This window comes from Nothoprocta perdicaria, unplaced genomic scaffold (genome assembly GCF_003342845.1).
Source record: "Nothoprocta perdicaria isolate Ctin4 unplaced genomic scaffold, notPer1 scaffold_336, whole genome shotgun sequence".
Classification (NCBI taxonomy): domain Eukaryota; kingdom Metazoa; phylum Chordata; class Aves; order Tinamiformes; family Tinamidae; genus Nothoprocta; species Nothoprocta perdicaria.
The window spans coordinates 118344-139879 of record NW_020455573.1 but is presented as its reverse complement, the minus strand read 5'-3'; the positions used below and the strand labels follow the sequence as shown (position 1 = coordinate 139879).

Sequence of the window (21536 nt, the reverse complement as noted above, 5' to 3'; positions counted from 1 at the left end):
GAGTTGTTCATTTTTGATGAACAGTGATTATCTTTACAAGTAGTTTTCCAGCAATGTCCTGTTTGACAGCATTTTTGAAGATTTAAGGTGTTGATTTCTCTGGAATTTGGGGAATGCTCTTGTTTGGAGACCTGGTTGGTGGCCAAAGGTGAACTTGGAGATGGAAAMATCAGAATACTTAGAAGGAAGAGAAACAATATCATTATGTGACCAATTTAGCTTGCTGTTAGACCAAAAGTAAAGCTATTTCCCTTGTGCTCRAGCCCTCTTTGCACGCTGTGGTTAGGATGGCTGGTGCTGGCTTTCATTGCTCTTCTCCACGTTCTGGTTATGCAAACAGGATCCTGGTTGGGTGGTATTTGGAGCTGAGATTAAAGTGAACCAACGTCTTGCTTGTGCCTAAGGTTATTCCCCAAGGGTTGGAGATCTGCAGACAAGCTCTGCTGCTGTTGATAGGTAGTGAGATCCCACGTGATAATGTGCTGGTTTCCCTCAGCAGGTTCTTTACTGAGCTATAGTGTGCATCTATAATTGGTCCTTAGGAGTGTAGAGCCCAATGGCAACATTAAGATATTAAGATACCAAAGTTTCCCAATGGCAACACTAAGCTATGTTTGTTGTGCTCTTTGCAACTGTCAGAACRCTTCAGATAATGAGAAGGGCCTCGTGTTGGTGTCTTCCTCATCCCCAAGGATGAAGACTGCACAACCTCTCTGAGCCCTCCCCTAGGGCCACAGCACCTTCTTRGGGAGAATTGTATTTTCCCTTATGTCCAGCTGGAATTTGTGCCGCCGGAACCTCTGCCCATTTCCTGCTGACCCTCGCTCTGCATCTGTGGGATGTTYAGCTCCATGAGGTCAGGACAGCATGGAAGTGCCACAGGACACTTCGTTCTCACCTCTCACCTTCAGACCAGGCGAGCTAGGTCCTTGCTCAGYGTTTCTTGCCCAGGACAGGAGAGGATGGTGTCAATACCCTTTGCAGCCCAAGGCCATACCAGCTTGGATCTTCTTGCCAAGAGATGACCTTGTCTTCCTTCCACCAGTTGGCTACCTAGGTCCTGGGTATGGGCTTGGCTTGTTGGGACTCCTTCTGGCCTGTCCCTCTTTGACTCCTTTCTGCAGAGTGGCACGACTTCAGCAAGACTGCTGGAGCTTGGCCATGCTCAGCCAAGGCATCTGCTGCTGCTTGGGGCTGGCCAAGGATGGCGCTCCGCGTTTTCTGCTTCCCGCTCCCGGACAAATTGCTTAGTTACATTGAAGGCCCAAAAGCTTTAAAGGAGGAAAGTRGGACCTGCTGACATCCAGGATGGTCCAAAGCTTGTGCTTTCATCCCTGGATCTTKCATCTAAACTGTCACAGACCATGGTGACCACTGTCTGTGTGACAAGTCGTGTGTGTCATTCTTCTGGGGTGACAAAATCACATAAAAAACAGGAAAAGCAGACATCTGCCTGGGTTGGGAGTCTGCTCAGTGGACAGATGTGTAGAAAGTCAAGTATTTCTAGCAGAAAGCATCAAAATCCTTCAGTTGATCTATGTCCTGGACTTTTCTTGGTGGTCCCAACCCTGTGGGTGACTTTGGGAACGTTACTTCTCTGACACACTGTATTTCTGATTTTAAAACAGGATTGTGAAATTCCCTTTCCAGTRTTTAGAGACCCACGGAGTAAACCTGTTTAAGAGCTTTGCATGTGTTGCATGCTGGAAATTTCATGCTGGAAATGTTTGTCCTGCAAGTTAGAGTGAATGGAAAAAATATTGTCTCCGTAGGTGAATCGCTTTAATAAGGTGGAGGACAGAGCGATCTTCATTACTGATCGGCACCTCTATAAGATGGACCCTGTGAAGCAGTACAAGGTGATGAAGACCATCCCGCTCTATAATGTAAGTACGGGGGTGGGCGAACCTCCCCTCCGACTCTCCCGAGTCATGGGCATTTTCCTGTCCCTAACACAGAAATAGGACCTTGGTTTACATTTGTAGTGCATTTTTGTCTTTAAAACGCTTATAATACAGCGTGTTTGTCTGCAGAACAGCTGCATCATGCAAGCTTTTGATTTCAGGAAATAAAATAAAGGCTGGAGACCAACCTGCTCGTGCCACTYTCTCTTGCCCTTTCTGCTTTGTGGGGCACTGCGAGACCTTGCACGGGGGTCAGCGGTTCGCAGCAGCTCCTGGCACCACCTCGGTGTCTCCGGGGGCTTGCTCCACCTTCACCTTGTTTGGTTTGATTTGATTTCTTTGTACACTTGTTCAGGTTAAATGTAAATCTTACCAAAGCTCGATTTGGATTTAATGCCCGTTTTGCAGCCCAYGGGGGAGCAGAGTTTAGCAGCCAGCGACAGAGCAGCAGATTGTCACTGCTGGGCAGGAGGCTGGAGGAAAGGCTCATTTTAGCCCTTGGGCATCCCCGTGAGCGGGACACCAGGGGTAGTGCCAGGCCAGCGCTCGTGGTTGGAAAGGACATTCCTGCCACTTGCCTGGCAGCTGCAAGTCGCTCTCCTTCATGCTGTTGTGCTCCCCTGATATTATCTCTTAATTGTATAAAACACASTTGTCAGCAGATTATGCTGCTCCCTGACTGGCTCTTAGTGCAAACCGACCTGTTAAAATACACAGAGATGCCGATAAGCAGATTATTCTTTCAAAACTGATGTGTTGGGGGGTTTTTTCCTCGCCAAAGTGTCAAGATGAACTCAGTGTCTGAACATCCCTTAAATAAAATGTAATTCCTCACAATTTCTCACTATTAATTTTCTGCCCCATTATCCTAGACTGGTATAATTTTCTTGCCACWGTAGTAATTGTAGAGAAATCTGTATTTATCTAGCTCTGGCCAAATGTCTGCCCTACCTGTCCTGCAGCTGCGTTTAATGGTAGAGCTTGTGCATGGAGCAAGGTCAGGTCACTTGGGGAAGATCTTTGGCTCCCTTACTATTGGTAACCTGGCACTTTTCCTCCAAAATCCTTAATGCCTTAAAAGCTGGAGGAGGCAAATAGGTCAGGTGCAATTTGCGGGTCGCCTGTGGAAAAGGCATGGCATGGAAATGTGTGTAATTAATGGCTTTTACAATACCTGCAGCTCTGAAATGGTATATGCACTCGTATAGAGTGACGGCTGCTGTAATGAATGCTGATTATGTTGGCTCTCTTCTACGCATTTCTCCTGGCAGCAAAGCAGCTTGTGCTTCTGCATCTTTGCTTTTGGAGTACTTGAATTTCAAGAGATAGAAATCAGCTTTATTTGTAAATCTTCAGCTATTCCCTTTTGCAGCCTATGGCTAGGAAAGCAAATCTCTCCTTGATCCAAATCCAGAAGTCCTGGAGTATTTTGCACAGGAAGAACAGCCTAAAAGCAGCCCTAGTGACTCAGACTGATGTCAGAACTACCACTGGGTGGAAGTGCATGGGGTGAAACACCCAGGACCAGAAATCTTTGTTTCATCCAGATTTCTCAACCTGAGCTCCTAAGGCTTGGTGCCTGGTGCTCCCTCAGACACGTCCTGCTGGAAGGAGGCGAGGGAGCCTGGATTGCCCCGCGGATGCGGCGCGGGAGGCAGGAGCCCCCCGCGCAGCGCAAGGGGAAGGCGGCTCGAGCCGGGCTGCCCGCGCTCCGCGTTGCTCCCGCGCCCCGGCAGCGCCGCAGCATCCTCCGGGATGCCGTTGCCATGGAGATCTCTTTGGAGACAGTCAGCTGATGTCTGCCAGTGCCCTAAACCTGTTTGCAGCTGGAGGAATCATGCTCAGAGCTGCCTTTAACTCTATCTATGCGCGTGGGGTTTAAGTGCCTCCCACATTCTGCTTTCTGCCATTTGGAGTACCATGAACCCGGAATTTTGTGCATGGGGTCATGGAGCAGTGACCTTCCTCTGGAGCCAGTCTGGGTTTCTGGATCAATATTCTGCTTTCTGGGGTGATTTTGCGGCTGTGGCTGAAGTGCTACTATGCAATTGCCCTTTTATCCTTACCTGGAAGGGGAAAAAAAGGAGACTGCTAGTGGCAGGGAAGAATTGAAAGGTGGTTGAGCAGCAGAAGAGACCTTGCAGCATCCAGCATGGGATGTTCTGTGGATGCCAAGAGGGTTTTTCCCATCTTCAGGCAGAGCTTATATTTCTTTTTGTAAATACTGAGATGAGCAACTTGACTGAAATACTCTTTTGTGTTTTTCTTACAGCAGAAAGTCTTTTAGGAGTGGGAATGGGCAAGAGTTGAAGGGCTCTCGAACTTCTCATGCAGTTGGGGTAAATAATTGAAGTCTGAAAAGCCTTTTTGCATCCGGCCACTGGGATTTGTTCATTCTTCACAGTTGATGCACATATAAAACCCCGATAACAGCAGTCCTGGAGCTGCTGTTGTGATTGTAGGGTGATATTTAAGCACGTAAATTAATTTTAAGGAACATGAGAAACCCAGGCAAGCTCTTAATGTCTGTGCATCAAGTGTAGCTTGTTTCCAAAATATTTTATAACCTCAAAACATTGTGAACGGTAGAGAATAATCTCCCTCTGCRATGGATATATGCAGCCAGTAGCAGTTCTCTGCTCAGTGCCCAAGATAACAGCAATTAGACCATTTCACACCATGTTATTAGACCATCTCCGACCAATTTTTTGCTCTAGTGAGCTACTGCAAGGCAGCAGACCACAAGTGTCCCTATATTTGTGTGGGGTGTCATCCATAAGCTTGGTACCGATGCCATACTCGGGTATCGGTTTCAGCACCGTTTCGGGGAGGCCACAGCTCTCCAGTCCATGTAGGACATCAGAGCTGGAAGAGGTTTCTTGGGAATAATAGCTGGTGAAACGTAGGTGGCTGCCAAACTGAAAGTGTGTGTTCAGGCTCCTTCCGCGTGTGATTCATGCTTCTAAAAGCCCTGGGTAGTCTCCAGTTACATTTTGGGCCAATATCCTTTCATCACAGGCAACAAGGGATGCTCAGAAGGGTTTTTCTTTGCAAAGGGATTAATGAGATTTTCAGTATCACAAAACAGGCCGTCAGTGCCTCTCGGTTTTAGGAGGTGACTCCACTCTGCAAAGCTCTGGATGACTCCAAGGAGCCACATAGTCCTTGGACGGATGGAGAATGTCTGCTSTAGTGCCCCCGTGGTCTCCTCTTATCCTTCTCCCTCTCCCCACCAGTTTGTTAAATACCAGTTTGCCTCTATTCTTTTTTTATTTTTTTTGAGCATCCTTGCATGCTTCCCTACTGTAGGTATATTCACCCAGAGGATTTTACATTCTTAGCCGTTTTCTGCTTTCGCTTTGTCATCCTACAGGGGGAAGATGAGGACAAAGCCTTTAATTTGCCATGTGTGTGAACTGCTTTAAAAGAAGCAGTTACTTAACAGAGAACAGAAAGAAAAAAAATCCTACTTTTTTCTTTTGTCAGAACAGCAGGACCTTAATCCATGACTAAACACTGCAGTTATCACTGCTTTGCGGGGTTGGCAACTCATATTCTTCACCAAGATGCTTTTAGGAAGCTTCATTCTTGCGTTATCTGCATATCATTACATCCCCAGGGCTGCATATGTGAATTTGAGCGGAAAACCTGGTTGCTGGCCAGGCTCCTCATTGTTGTTTTTATTTGAAAAGAAAGAACAAAAAAAAAAAAAAAAAAAAAAAAAGAAACTTTTGTGGCTCTTTCCACTGCCTGGTGCGGATCTGAGGCGCTGGGGAGAGCAAGTCTGCTGGAGCCGGCCCGTCCGCGTGTGCTGCCTTCACATCTGCTCACCAGGACGTGGTGGTGAATGTGCAGAGGTCGAGGTGATCTGCGCCCTGTGCTTTTCTCTCCCCCTTCCTGCTTCTGGGAGCATTGCCRTTCCCCTGAGCTTGGCTTTTAGGGGCAGTAGAAGTTGAGATATAGCGCGGCGTGTTGGAGGGGAAAGCCTCCTTTGCAAGAACGAGTCTGTCGAGTAGTAAAGATGCAACAAGGAATGTAAGAGGGCTCTTGCTTTCTCTTTGCAGTTGATAGGATTGAGTGTCTCCAATGGGAAGGACCAGCTCGTRGTCTTCCACACCAAGGACAACAAAGATCTCATCGTCTGTCTCCTCAGCAAGCAGCCCCCTAATGACAGCAGGATTGGTGAGCTGGTGGGGGTCCTGGCAAGCCACTTCAAGAGGTCAGTGTTGGGGTTGATTTTCTTTGAAAACTCAATCTAACACAACAAACTAGAGGCTTCGCCTCGAGATGCCAGTCTTGAGTTTTATCAGTGCTCACTGTGGTGTTTGGCTACTGGAGCAACATTTTTTCCTTGTATTTTGGGGATATCCYTTTGAAGAACCACAGTTTGGTTGACTCTTCTGCCTTCCTTGTGCATGCTTGTTGGAACACGGGTGTTTGAAGAACATCACTGAGTGTGTTTGGAGTGTGGAACAATGTTTCATCAATGCTTTTTACAGTCATACTAGCATGTAATGTTAAAATGCAACTGTTCTCTCAATTTCTATTTCCCCTACCTCCGATATCAGCAGATYCTTCAGTGCTTGAGCTGCCAAGTGTCACCTCTGTTTCCTTGCACATCATCTTCTCTTGCAGATCGCAGTGCAAAATCTCTTCATGATGGACTGACCTGAAGTGCCCTGAGCTTGTTGTAACTGTAGCTGCACTAGCAATAATGACCTTTATACCACACAGTGAGTTTGGGGCTGTCCACCTGATCTGCACAGCACTGAGAGCATTGCAGGCTTGCAGGCAGTCCTTGAAAATAACTGCTGTAGAAATGGCCAACAGGATGGACAGRCCTTCGGTGTCGTGCTTTGTTTGTGACCAGGAAAGAGGAGACTTTACAGATAAATATACGTATGGATCTGCAAGAGGCAGGATGGTGAGGCTGGACTGGGACTGTGTTGGGTGACCATGTTTTTGTTTTTCGTTAGCTGAAGAAGAGGGAGCCAGTTCAGCCACTTCTCACCACTTGAATGTAAAGTTGGCTTTTGACACTGCAGTTGGGCAAAAGTGCTAAATTCATCAGAAACGAATTCTCGACATTAAAATACCCTCTTTTGAGAAATTCAGTGCTGAAAAGCAACAGAAACCACCCTTCCCTTTTCCCCTCCTTTACCTAAATATAGCTTAATTTGCAAATGTACCTGCTCTTGAAGGATCAGAAGATTATGGGAGCATATCCTGGAGAAACCCTTAATTTCTAGAATCCTACAGTAGCTCTTTGACATGTTTGACGTAGTTTGAGTAAAAGTGAACTTTTTTCAGATATTCTTTAGTGCCTTAACGAGTCTTTAATGTTGGAGAGAGCTATGTGAGTGCCCCGTGACAAGGGCTGGGTTTGTCCGGTGGGCTCGTCAGGAGGCGRCTTCCGCAGGGAGCACAGGGATCCAGCAGGAACGCGGAGCCTGGAAGTTCAGCGTGGGGCCCCAAGGCTGGAAGTTCAGCGTGGGGGCTCCAAGGCTGGAAGTTCAGCGTGAGGCTCCAAGGCTGGAAGTTCAATGTGGGGCTCCAAGGTTGGAAGTTCAGTGTAGGGCTCCAAAGCTGGAAGTTCAGCATGGGGTTCCAAGCCTGGAAGTTCAGAGTGGGGCCTCCAAGGCTGGAAGTTCATTGTGGGGCTCCAAGGCTGGAAGTTCAGCATGGGGCTCCAAGGCTGGAAGTTCAGTGTGGGGCTTTGGAGCCCTGCTGCAGGCGTCACTTGGGCGGAGCGGGCTGCCTCGGCCTGCAAGGTGGCTGTGGCCAGAGCGGGTCACGTTTGCGCTCCTCTCTGTGAGTACCAAGAATTCCTGCCTTGACACTCGTCCTGAATTCCCTGCGACGAGCTGCTGGTGGAGATGAGGTTGCACAGGCACCCTCGGGTATAGGCAGTGTGATGTTTAATGCTGCCTGGGTAATGAGGCTGTGTAAACGTCTGTGACGACTGGTGTTGGCTTGTAAGAAAGGTTAGCAGGAGCCTGATGGTGACACCTTAGGATGTTTAGACCTTCTTGTTCAGGACCTTTTGTTTTTTAAACTCTTGGAGCTGGAGATTTCCATGCTGGCACATCTCAGGTTGGGAATCTGGGGAATTTTCAGGATATTCTCATGCTTTAGAAAACAACATTTGGAGGAACTATTTTTAGACATTTTATTCTGGTGGCTGCTTTGGAGGAGTTGTGCTCTTGCTKTTTGAAGGTATAAGAGCTTCAAAAATCGCAATTTTACTGATGAGGGTTCTTATCTTCATCCGTTTCCCGAGAAGACCTGCCTGAACACACATCTTTTCAAAATTGCCCTTATTAGCAGTATTCTTACACTCAGGTTGTGGTCACAGATGAATATTTAAAGATCATAAAAATTGCATAGTGCACTTAAGAGCTAGGATTTGGCAATGCAACTCTTTCCCTGCTAGGTTAAAACTTCCCTAAAATGATTCAAAGACTTGATTGTCCTTAAACTTGATTTGGTTTCTTGTAGGAGTGAGGGCGGACATAAAGGGTGAGAATATCAGCCAGGAAAGGGCTTCTCATCCTGCCCATCTCTTACACCCAAGTTGCTCCTGGGTCCTGGAGCCCTTAAGGGGTTTCTTGACTGCTCGGCCCAACCTTTCGAGCCTCTTGATGTGCCTTCAAGTTGTGCTCCACCCAGGGAGACCTGATGCTCTCCAGTGGCCAGAGCACAAATTCCTCCTGTTTTCCTGGCGACTCCTGCCTCGCGTGCTTGAAGTCCCATTCCTGCTCCTCCCTGCAGCACGAACGGGAAGGGTCCTGATGGAAGCAGCCCGGAAGCGGYCCCAACGTCCCACCGAGCCTCCAAGCAGCCCTCGCTTCTGAGCGTTGGCCCCGTTCCTGGCTTAAACCAATTCAGTTCTGCCGTTGTTTGTGTTAAGCGCGGGWGCTGATCCCGGCCTGGCCGGGGGCTCGGGGGCTCCCCGCGCCGCTGATCCCCGCATTGTCCACGGCCCCGTCGCTGCTCTCCTTCCTCGCTGAAGTTTTCCTGAGCTCCRGCTTTTGTTCCGGCGTGCCGTGGAGCCGTGTGCGCCATGGACCGAGCCGTCACTCGTAAATCCCATACCGCACCAGTAGCAGCTGCTGTAGGTGCCAGGATTGCGGGGGGGAAGCAGGAAAGTTTGGATATTTCAGGGTGGTTTGTGGGTTCGTGCATGCAGGACTGGGAAGGCGGGTATATGGATATATGCAGTGATTTAACAAAGGAGGGCAGAGATGGAAATCCTGGCCCATCAACCTTTCAGAAACTGAAATACAACCGTGTTCGCTGTAAGGGAACAGATTATGAAACGAGATTTCTGCAGCRCGCTCCTAGTGTGGACTGCAGCAGGGCTTCCTCGCTGCGCCTGGAGACTCCTTAGCTTGAAGACTCTAGGGAAGCAGATCCGGGGTCAAGATGTTTATGGTTAGGCAGAATAGGAGCCTGCAGTGGGACCAAGAGGCACTGATGGAGCTGAGACTCCCACTGACTGCTCACCCACATTGCTGGAAATGAGAGGCCAAAGCGGAGCTTGGGGCTGTGATGGCCCAGGATCCTGTGGTTGATCATGTTCTCCTCCTTTAGGGGCTTCAGAAAAGTGTTTAGTCTCTAAATCTTCCAAAGCACTTTTATTTTATTATTTTATTTTATTTTATTTTATTTTATTTTATTTTATTTTATTTTATTTTATTTTATTTTATTTTATTTTATTTTATTTTATTTTATTTTATTTTATTATGGCTTAGTTTACATTTCCACAACAATCGCTCCAGCATTTCTCTTCCCATGTAGATAGGCCGGGCTTTAAGGGGCTCCCCCGAGCTGCTCTTGAGGCTCTGCTCCCTGCTGGCTTTGCTAGAGGTGCCCTAAAGTGGTTAATGGTCCTGGCCTGGCTGTGCTTGCAAGTGCTCCAAGCTGCTGCATTGAAATGGAGGAGCTGTTAAGGAAGAAAATGGGAAGCAGAGAGCTCTTGTGAGCCCCCTGCTCGAGTTCAAAGTGCCGCCTGTAAATATTTGTTAGGGGAGAATTGCTTTAAAAGTTCAGGTGAGCTGAAAAGGCCCCAATCTGAATTGCAGGCAATTGGGGGAGATTAAGGGTGTTTGGGCAGAGCAGAGACACTCACAAATGTCCTTTTTTGCCTGGGTTTTGATGTGCATGGAGGCAAAGGGGCTTCCCACAAGCACATTTAAGCCAGTGTTTTTTTTTTAAAATGTGTCATTAGCAGTGTTTAAGGTGAAGCTGGGAGGATGCTGCCTACGAGGTGATTTTTGCTCATAATGTGAATGCTGAGACATTTGCCTGATAAAAAAAAGAGAGAAACTCTTTAAATACACGTTTTCAGTCCGTTGTGCATGTGTGAACACGAGTGTTTTGCATCGCTTTGATGCCATCTGTGAAAAAAGAGGAGATGGAGCTTGAATTCTGGTTTGTTTGTGGTGGGGGTGGGAAAAATGCTCACTTGGATGCTGAACACAGTGTTCAGCACACACGCAACAAGAGGGTCCAGTTTGCTTGAAAATCTATTCAATAATCTCTATTTTGCTGCATGTAGCAGGTTTTTAAGCGACAGGGAGTCAGCTCTGCAGAAGGGGCAAACCTCTGCAAAAGGAAAAATAGCTTTTATATGTATTAATAAAATAGATATAAAAGATAGAATCTATTTTATATATAAATCTTCAACTCCAGCGGAGTTTTSAATCCCTAATTTGGCTGCTTGGTCTTGTTTCCAAATCTAAAAGTCAACTCCTTTCCCTGATCATTTGAATGGGGAGCAATTTATTATTAATTTCTGCTTTTGCTCTGCATACGAGAGGGTTTATTGGTCCTTAGCCTGCGTGTGCCCTGCTGTGGTTCATTGCATGGAGGACTCTTCGGTGGCAGAGACGCGTCCAAGGAGCTTCGTATCCATGCCCAATGTGGATGCTTTCCGGGCTGGAAGCAGAATCTGGCGGCTAAAGGTCCYTGCTCACGTTGAGAGCCCTTCTGGGCTGCGCTTCGGCAGGCGGGAGGAGGTGCTGGAGCCTGATGCACTTCCAAGGGGCTTGGATTTTCCCCTGGTTTCTTGCTCGGCGCTTCCTGAAATGTTTTCTGGAAGTGTTTTCTGCAAATCCCATGTGGGACACTGAAAAAACCATTAAAGACTTTGAAAATCTGGGACTAGCTTCGAAGCGTGGCTGTAACTCCGCTGCGTGTAGCTGGCCACGGCGCAGAGACGCTTTCCTGCTGCGTGCAGCCAGCAGTGCCGCGGGCTCCCTAGCTGCGCTTGGCTTGCAGTATGGAGCCCGGGGACAGTCCCGTGGGTTTTCCCTGGGGAAGGGAATACCGGGTGAATGGGTGAATGGGATTTTTGTTTTTAATCTTGCAGGGCTGTTTAATTTTGCAGAACCGCTTCTTAACGATCTTTCTGCTACTATGACAGCGACAGGACCAAAAGTTCCACAGGAGTTTAAGGAAACACTTCTTGACAGTGAGGGTGCCAGAGCCCTGGCACAGGCTGCCCAGAGAGGTTGTGGAGTCTCCTTCTTTGGAGATCTTTAAAACCCTCTTGGATGCAGCCCCGTGCCCCGTGCTCGAGGTGACCCTGCGTGAGCAGCGGGGTTGGACTAGATGACCTCTGAGGTCCCTTCCAACCTTAAGGATTCTGTGATTCTATGATTCTATGATTTCACATATTCTTTTTTACAGTTTTCTGGGCACATKGTTAGTTTCCATTTTGAAGCTCAGCATTCGGTCAGGGCCCGGCAAGCTCAAAACTCAACGTGCCTTTGGTGGGTGCAGACCCAGCCCAGCAGCTTCCCAGCCCAAGGAGACATCAGCGCCGTAGGAAAACCCCAGCGTGCCGCAAGGCGTCTCGTCCCGGCTGCCGCGGCGTCCCCGCACRTGCCGGCCAGAGGTGGCAAATCCCCGTGATCCGGGTTGCTTCCCAAGCAAAGCCTTGGCTGCCGGCCGCTCCAGGAGCCTGTCCCTGCTCGCAGACAGATGGCCCCGCGCTGGCTCCGCTGCCCGGGGCTGCGTTCCCGGGCGGGCAGGATGAGCAAGTGGCGACGGCCCCGTTTGCGCCAGCGGCCGGCCTGGCGTTTGGCYGTGCGGGCGCTGGGAACGCCGGCTAGCGCAGATCTCACACCTGTAAAACTTCTCTGTATTTTTTGCTTTATTTCCTGGGGCTCGGGAGGGGTGCCCATCTGTCCCCAGGGCTTAGGCAAATGGATATTTTAGAAAAAAAAAATCTTTTTCATGACTTCTGTAATCTTTTACGCTCCTGTTTGTAGCTTGTGGGCAACTCTAGTTATTCCAAGCTGGTTTGCTTAACTAAGATTTTTTTTTCCCAAAAATATTAGCCTTGGACCAGCTGTGGAATCAGATATATTTCAAGCACCAAGATGGAGCTTGAAATCCTTGCAAACTCCCTTCATCTCCCGTCTGTAAGATCCTGGCCAAAATGTTTAACCCATTTCTTTCTGTCTTTCAAGCTCCCCTTTTCTGAGAGAGCTGCTAAACGTCAGAAAAGGTGCCTTGCAAACCTAAGACAAACCTTAATGTCAAMGCCTTGAAAATGTTTAAAGGGAGGAAAGTTTAATAAAATAGGCCACCCAGCTTTTTAAAATCTGTTTGGAACAATGGAGGAAATAAGCATTTTCTTATTTAAATCTGCAGATATTTGAGAATTCTCCCGTTAAAAAGACATCTGCTACTTGCAGTCTTATTTAAAATAAAAAATCACACCCATGCACAAATTTTCGCTTTGAGTTTTGCACTTATCGTAGAGTTTGAGGAAAAACAAAATTTTTCTGTTTCGCTCTCCGCCGTCGTCGCAGCCGTGGGCTCCGTGTCCGAGTGGCTCTCAGGAAGGTTCTCTGCTCCCGAGGCTGCTCCTCCTGCCGCGTGATTAACCCCTTTCTTAGGGGTCCTTTTGCTTGTGTTTCCTGGAAAGGGCGGCGCATCTGTCTGCTAAAATCTGGAGATGTGGTTGCATGACCTGGCTTGATGTTTTCTGCAGACATCTCAGGAGCCTCRTTTTTAATTAGAGACTAAAAACTGATTAAAATGTCTCAGGAAGTCTTCTGAAGCCAAGGGCAAATAAATTAGTGCCTAAATCTAGCTGTACAAGCTTGATTTTGACAAAAAGAAGAAACCTCTTTATTCTTGACCTTTATAATTTATAGCTTTTACTTCTGTCTTTTTTCATAGAAGATTTAAATTTAATTCAGAAATTTAATGTCTGAGCTGACTTTTTCAGTTTTCTGTTTAAAAAAGCCCCCTGGAAAGAGAAAAGCCAGCATGCGGAGGCCCATTCGTGGGATAAATTCGAGCTTATTGACTCAATAAGATGAGCCCAGCCTGTTGCTGCCCTCATAAATCCTCTTTTCCGAGCTGCCTCGTTGTGCTGCCCTGGGAGGAGGGAGGAAGGAGCCCGGGCTGTGTGGAGGTCGGCACCGGCTGCCTGTCCTTCCATTGAGCCACGTTGGCCAAYGGACTTGTTTTGAGGACAACGTGAYGAGGGCCASTTGTTCAACAGCGGTTGGAGGAAAGGGCCCAAAGAAGAAATGAGCCTGTAAGAGTTGTAAGGAAATTTGCCCGTGTCAGAAGAGCCGGTGGGRCGGTTCGGGAGCTGCTCAGCATGCACAAGAAAGGAGAAACCGTTGCACATCCGTGCTGCAAGCTGTGTAGTCTTCATCAAGACGGAGCCAGACAACGATGTTGATGCTTAGGTGGTGGTTTGCACGGACAGGTGCTTGGTTGGAGTGTGGATCATCTCCAAAGGTCCCTTCTACCCTCAGTCATTCTGTGGTGCTGTGGCGTGTACGTGAGAGCGGCTGGAGGAGAAGAGGGACTTGGATGATGGGCTCGTGCCCTGGAGGACTTGTGCCTTGCTAGCACCACGCTGCTGAGCAATRCAGAGCAGCTTGAAGGACAGGCTCCGAGAAAAGCCTCTTCCAGTTGTGTCTCTCGGAAAGCAGAATTTCTTCCTTTTGGACAAATGGAGATTGGGGAGTGCTTCTGGACTTTCCCCTTCAGCAGCATGCATTGCACAGGTTTTCTCCAGCTCTGTGKCACCTCCCAGCACAAGTGTGTGCAGGCTGTCTACAAATGCACCTGACTGGTTTGGTTGGCATCTTCGGCATGGGTGACAGCCTGGTGAATTGGGATGCAAGGCCTGTGAAGCCTGACCTTGTTTCCAGTTTCTGCTGTGTTTTCATTCAGGGATGTTTTGGAAAGAGAAAAAAAAAAAAAAAAAAAAGAAATTTCCACATTATAAAATGTCATCGTAAAGGATCTAGCTTTAAAATGTACTGCTGGTGCCACACTACTGGGCAGGTCACATTCAGTGCTCTAAAGCCTGGAAAGGACCAAAGTGACACGTTGTTTTGCCCTTGAAAACCTGGATTTTTTTGAGCAGAACACAGCGTACTGGAGGAGCTGAATGTGGGGAGAGGCCGCAGGCAACTCACAGCACAACTGCTTGGCCTTGGCGGAACGAGATGACCTCCGATCGTTGCAGGAAGGATCTACCACAGCAATGCATTGATGTAATGCTTCATTCGGTGCCTCGGGCCCTTACCTTGCCAGCTGGTAGAGCCGAGTCGTCCCAAAGCCAGCTCTCCGCGCTGTCCTTCCAGCGTTAGGAAGCGGCCTGTGCTCTTTGGGGGAGCTCAGCTGGGAGCCGTGGCCACTGCACCGGCCTTTGGCATCTCCACAGGCTTCCCAGCAACAGCAGCTGCCGCCGGGATAAACACAACAGAGGGTTTTCATCGGATGACACTGGCATGAGCAATAGTTGGCCAAATATTCTTCTTCCTGTGGTCTCGTTCCCCACATATAGTCTAAGAGGTTCCCTGGTCTTCATTTTGACCTGATGATTTGGACGTAGCTCGTGCTCTTTCGTTACCGCTAGTTTTTGCTCCAGATTCAGTTTTAGAGCTTTTTTGTAGGTTAGCAGTGTATGGTATGTATGTTCTGTAGAAAAGCGACCGTGAGCCTGTGACCTACGTGGGACTCTGATCTTCTTGCCTTGAAACCCATGGGATCCTGTGCCAAATAAAGGATGAGGAAAATACTTGAGATCCTGRATTGGCTTGTGGGAGTGCTACAGCTTGCTCGGTGATAGAGGAATTTCCAAAAACAGCAGGTGCACTGGCTTGGTCTGGTTGCATTGTCTCCCTTCTGCAGTTTCGACCTGTGTCTGGGAGGCAAAGCTGTATTCGGGCTTGGCGTGTTCCTCTGGTCACTCCACTTGCCTTGTCTCCATAGCTCAGCAGAGAAACAGTCGTGCTTGGCTTTTCTTCCCAACTGTCTCCCTCATTTTTCCTCCCGAGTTGCCACGGAACAAGATCACTACGTAGGGAAAGGAGGGACGGCGACAGGGAGCAGCGGCAGGAGGTCCATTTCCCTGCCTGAGAAATCTGAGCAAGGGAGAAGTGGTGAAGATGGAAGATGTTTGAACCCATTGAATCTATCAAATTCCATGGCATAAAATAGGATGCGTTTTGCCATATGCTTCAGCAGCAGCTCCTGCAAAATATCCAGTCCACAAAGCTCTTGAAGGCCAAGCAGCTCCTCTGCCAAGCGTTCCGAGTCAAGAGATGGTCTATGTCAAAGGTGGGCTTTGAGAAGAGGGTAGGTTTCTCCAAACGTGCCACCCCCCTGGCTATCCTTGTGTACCCGGCCTGCTTCTAGCAGCACCAAAACTTCTTGCAAACAAGGACTCCAGTGCTGATAGAAACAAAAAACAGAACCAAAAACAAAAGCAAGGAAAGAAAAAGACCCGTCTCGGTCATGTTTACTGGCGACCTACTTAGAATCCTCTGTGCTCATCCTCTTTTCAAGAAGTGCGTGTACTGCAATGCCGGCTCGCTCGCCATCTCCGAGGAATTGCTCACAGCGTGAGAATGAAGGCAAAATACGGCCCCTCATTCGCTTCGCAGGAGTTGATGAGAAGAATTTTTTTTTATTGCATCGTTTAGCCTTTTCTCTCTTTTTTCATCTTGTTTTGCACTTGTGAGGGGTTATTCCCCTTCSTGACCTCCCTGCTCGAGAGGGAGGGAGCATCGACTTGGATGCACCCAGCTCACCCATGCCCAAGACTGGTGTTGTAAGAAAGTCATTGCAAACTGTTAATTTGGGCTGCTTGGGGTTGAGTGCTACGAACCCTACGGATGCAGTGCTCCTAGGCGGCATCGCACGTGCAAGGCTGGTTCGTAGGGAAACGTATCCGAAGAACCCATTTTTGTGGCTCTAGGAAGCTTCCCTTGTACAGCTTCAGTCGCATGAAGCACAACGCGTTCCCCAGCAGGTCTGAGTCCCCCCTCTCATCAGTGCCGCATTTCCAAGCTGAGCCTAAAACCACGACTTGAGCAGAGTGCCGCTGAGTGACTCTGGCCTTTCTTGTCCCCTACTAATTTGGTGTCCTTGGAGCTGAGTCGTGCTGATTTGGGGCATATATAATAAAATCAACTCCTTTCAGGCCAGCTAGTGCTTGTTTTCTTAGCGAGTGCTGTTACATTTGGGGCTGTTTTCCTGTTTTGCCTGGCGCACAGGAGGCGTGCCGGGAGCACTGGCCATTTCCCAGGCAGTGCTGCGTGCCTGGGAGTGGCTGGTGCTTCTGCATCACCCTGTGACAAATGACAGTAATAATATATAGGGGGCAAGAGCAGGGAGAGGAGGGGCAATTAGCTCTCTTGTACTGGTAAAACAGCTCAGCATCTATGGAAATTAATTCAGCTTCTGGCTCTGGGGCACTAGCTTGAAATTCGAGTGTAAATAATGTTTTGTTCCCTTTTAAGGAGCGAGGAGGAGCTGCTAGGGACAGGTCACCAACCACAAGCAGGTTGGTGCCCTTAGAGCGGCCGACGGCTTGTTCAGGAGGGGGATCTCTGCACCCCTTGGTCAGCCCTGGGACCCTGGGCGCTGCCTTCGAGTGCCATAAGCTGGCCATGAGATTGTTTGCTTAGCCCTTCCACATTGCTCTTTGTCATGAAATAAATCAGGACAAACTGGAGCAGCCATCGAGAAGCTCTGTGCCGGCCAACCTCGGCACTGTGTGGACTCTACGGCTCACGTTGCCCTGACAAGCACATACAGCTGGCTCCTCGTTAAGACACCCTGAGGAGCAGGGGTGTCTTATCCCCTCATCTGCTTTAATTTGCCTTAATCTTTCAGATCCTGTGGCATAAATTAATATCCCTGGTCCACAGGGTGCCCCGCGTAAAGCAGTTTTACATCTAAATGGCACAATAGATCATGCACCAGAGATGTGAATCATAGGCTGTTAGGCGTTAAATCAAAGGTGAGAAGTCTGCCTAATTTATACAGAGTAATTAGGTTCCCAATTAAATGCACGAAGGATTATTTTTCTCTTTCTTGCTCTTCCTTGCGTGAACCGAAAAGGCTTTGCTCACAGTGGCGAAGGGAAGGGGTTCTTCCTTTCCCCCCATGTGTCTGTCTCCTAGGTGTTCTCCTGAGGGAAGGATTTACAACAGCATCTCCATCCCTTATCCTTCACCCTGCTGGGCCTGCTCCCAGAGCCAACTTCCTTCCTGGAATTATYGGCTTGCAGTTGGGCCTCAGGGGGAACCATCCTTCTAATTAAAATACATCGTATTTGTGCCTGAGTGCATCGCTTTGCCAGTAAAGGCTGTCACGTTGATGCCTTTGTGAGTGAAAGAGTGTGTGGGCTCCGTACAGGACAGACAGGAGCATTTACGCCTCCGCTTTGTGCTCTTCAACCATGCAACATGCCTCAGCCCTGACCTCCTGGAGCTGGAACATGGTCATCAACGTGGGGCCTCTTGCAGAAGGGTTGCTTGGAGGATGGTGACAGCAGCTCATTCGTGTCCCCTCGACTGCCACCACCTCCTTGTCCTAGGGTAGGTAGCCCCGAAGAATTGGTGGTTGTTGGCCTTGCTCGGTCCCCATTAAGTTGCAGTTCCTAGGTTGGTTTGAACCTTCACCCGAGCATATGGTGGAAGCTCAACCCAGACCGGAGGTGGGTTCATAGCTTGGAGTCCACCAACCCCTTCCAGTTTGCAGAGAGGCTGGCGGGGCCTTTCAGCACAGCTTAGTCCTCTCGCGACCTTTACAAACAGCCACGTTCCTCGGTGTGTTTCAAGGGAAGAGCAGCTCTTACCACCAGCGACCCCAGATTAGACAGGGAGCAGCAGTGCTTTACACCAGTATCTTGAGCACCCAGAAGCAGCTCCTCCAAATACTTGACTCAAAGTAATATCTAATTCCAACTGCAGTTTCAACGACTCCAGACCAGTCCCCCGAGCCAGGCAGCGTGGCTATTTTTAGCCTGGTTTCCTAGGGAAACATGGTTTTACGCATCTGCTCTATCCTCAGATCTGACAGTGGGAAAGGGAGGCATCAAAGATGGTTCTCTGCCAGATTCATGGAAATTAGTGATTTTGATTAAAGAGACAAAAGCCAACAGCTCGTTTGTGTGGAAGGCGGGAGGGTTCGGCTGTCCTCCAGCCTGGTGGCTGGTCGCCCAAACACGAGGAGGACGCTCGGGTGTTGCTGGGGAGCGTGGTGGCGATGCGCCCTTGGGTGGGCGAGARGGGCTCGGGGGCGAAGGCAGCGTCAGGAATAGCGTGAGAGGTGGCTGCTCTGCGCGAGCAGGTGTGGCCAGTCCTGCACAAACAGAGCAACGTGCTCGGTGGTTTTAATGGAAGCAGCAAAAGTGCCTTTGTGGGTGTCCTCCAGCCAGGGCAGAACACTGCAGCAGCTGCTGAAGGGATTTTTTTTATAAAGACAGAAAAGGGCAAAGGAAGGATCTGGTGGTGCCTGAACGCGGTGGCCCTGGACTGCTGCAAACTTTCCCCTGACATGGCAGTTAGACGGTGAGGTGGGGAGGGCTTGATGTTGGGAGCTCGGTGCTCCAGAGCCAACACCAGGCAGTCTCGCTTCCTCCAGGAGAAGGGGGAACTGGGTGAGTAAAGCGCTTGATCATAAAGCCGTCACGCCCAGAGCAAGCTGGGGACCTGGGCTGCCTCGCCGAGCGTGGCGGTTGGGGGTGATGCACCRGCGCACCTTGGGTTTCCCCTCTTAGTCACCAGCAGGTGCGTCCCACCGCTGGACGCRCCGTCACTGAAGCCTGAAGTGGGGTTTAAGTGGAGCTGGTGGGCAGCAATGGGATTCGGCTGCCAAAACACAGGTCTTCAGTGGTGCTTTACACGTCCCATGGGACATCAGAGATAGCCACGGGGTTGGTAGGTAGGACACAGAACCTAAAGGAGGCTTGTGCCACGCTGGGGAGTCACATTGAGGCAGGGGATGCACCCCAGGGTGCCTAAAGTGATCGCAGATGCTTATGGTTAGGAATCCTAAATCCATCTTTAAATCCAAGCGGGGGTGTCTGGGCTAGTTTGAAGTGATGTTGCGTTGGGAGGTTGGGTGCACGCGGGATTTCCCCAAGCTTTCCTCAGCCCTGGCATTCACTGCAGCTGCGTGTCCGCAGTGGGAGCCGCACGCCCATCCCCACTGGCTTGAGTTTGGCTCAGGACGGAGTTAATTTGCTTTATTATAAGGAGCTACGCAGAGAGTTTTGCATGTTAATAATCCTCTTGTGCCTCTCCGGTGCTTGCAGCAGGGCCGAGGCTTGCAAGTCTAAGCGGCTGAGCTCACGAAAACCAGCCCGGAGCGGGGAGGGCGCTTAGAAGAAAGCAGAGGGCAGCCCGGTGCTCACACCCTGGCATGACTAAGCGTGAATGTACAGACCCGACGTGCCCGCGCGGCCCCGTGCCGCCCTGTGAGCRCCCTCGCAGCCCGCGCACGCTGGGGACGCGTCGCACCGTGTTTGACAGCGAGTGCCGTTCCCGGAGCTCCCGCCGGCGCGACTCGAGCCRCGGCGGCTGCAGGGAGCTGAGCAACTTCCCTGGCAGCGATGAGCGCCCATGACTGCACTGGGCCATCAGCTCTCTTTTCCGTGTGTGCAGATTAAGCTGGGAAAATAAATCCAGCGACGCTTCCGTGAAGGCAGCCGGCCGGCCGAGGCAGCTCAGCAGGAAAATCCACCTCTCTGGGCGTTGGGAGCTGCGTGTCCTGCAGGGAGCGAGGCCSGAGGCGAGGTGGGGACGTGCAGGAGGACCAGGTGGAGCAGCACCTCGTCTGTCCCTGGGCACCGGTGACGCGGTGCCCGGCACTCCCTGGTGCCTCTGAGCAGATTTGGTGGGCTGCGAGCTTGAGGAAGCCTCGAGACAGAGCAGGAGGTCATGGCTATTAGTGCTGTCTAGGTGGTTGTCACGTTGGCATTAAGTAGCGTGGAAGTGTGTTGTGGTTAGSAATGTCTGCGACATCACTAGGTTCCAGTGAAAACCAAACTCTTATTGCCACCGTCTTTGGCTGGTGAGCGCCAGCGCCCAGGGGTTTCTCATCTTCCCTAGAGCCACTTGCAGAGTAGTTAGGGCGGTGGAGCTGTCAAGATGTTTGGTTCATATTTACATAGAGAAAAGCAAAATTAGGAACAAGCTGAAGATGTTAATTTTACTGTCTCGCTGTCTCCAAGCTCAATGGCAGGTTAGATCCTTCCTCGAGGGTTGCCTGCTCGCGTGACACCGGTGTCAGCAATGATCAGGCGTCCTCTGGAGCTAATAGCAAGGTATTCACTTTGCTCGATGCTGGTAGTTATAGCTAAATATAGAGGGTGACGTGGTGGGATGGCCAACACTGACCTAATTTGCTGCGTTGTGGTTTGGTTTTCGGGGATTTTTTTTTTTTTGAAAGACTTAGCAAAACAGCTAGGTAAGGAAGAGCTTTGTGCCTGTCAACCTGGCTTCGAAGGGATGCTTGATTCACCTGGAAAGCTTTTCCAGAAGGAATTCCCAAACTTTGCCCAATGCCAACGTGATAGGAAACAGTAACATGCAGCCAACTTTTTTCTCCCTGCATAAATCAGCTTAAAACCTTTGCTGGAAAGGAGAACCTCAAGCAAATATTGGGGCATCCTCAGGAGCTGAAGTACCGTCTTTGCAGCCTGCATGAGCAGAACTCATCAACGTGRCTGCAAAGCATTGTCCATCCTGGGGAGAGATGGCTTGAGAGTGGGAGAGAGCCAAGGGATTAAGAAATAAACCCCAAATAAGGCACCTTCCTGATGAATGTCATGCTCATTTTTCTGCTTAAGGCAGACTGTGCTTTATATCAGCATCTTCCATTGCTTCCCTTCCGTCCCACCTGCAGTGGGACTAAAAGACCAAGTTGTTGGTTGGGTTCTTTGCTTCTAAAATGCCACCACTGTAGATGTAACGGTCGATCCCTCCTCTCCCTGTCCATGGCACCTTCAAAACAAGAAGCGGTCCAAGCTACGGCCAGTCTGGAGGGAGATGAGCTTGTTTGAGAGCAACCAGACAAGAAGAACATGGAAGGGCCAAATTCGACTCCCTTTCACTTCAGCCAAGGATCTACTTGGATATTGGTTTTCCTCTGGACCAGTAGGAACTTGGCTGTTGATTTTCCTCTGGACCAGTAGGAACTTGGGTGGTTTTGGGGTGTGAATGTGTGTGTTTGGGGGCTTTTTTTGCTTTATCTGTCCGCTGTCAGGCCCGGGGGCGACGTGGGGGCTGCCAGCTGGACGGGCAGTGTGACGGTGCCCGAAGCAACGCGGCTTCTCCGTGCGCCTGCCGAGTG

At 49.7% G+C, this 21536-nt stretch overlaps 1 protein-coding gene across 1 annotated transcript in view; it reads left to right on the top strand.

The window, feature by feature from the left end:
- The window catches only part of MYO1D (myosin ID), a gene marked incomplete at its 5' end in the record, with an annotated part of 81218 nt that overhangs the window by 44519 nt on the left and 15163 nt on the right, over nt 1–21536 (top strand). Inside the window, 2 exons of the mRNA XM_026043695.1 lie at nt 1773–1886; nt 5969–6123. Coding sequence (XP_025899480.1) covers nt 1773–1886; nt 5969–6123 — 269 coding nt within the window. The remainder of the gene's footprint in view (nt 1–1772; nt 1887–5968; nt 6124–21536) is intronic.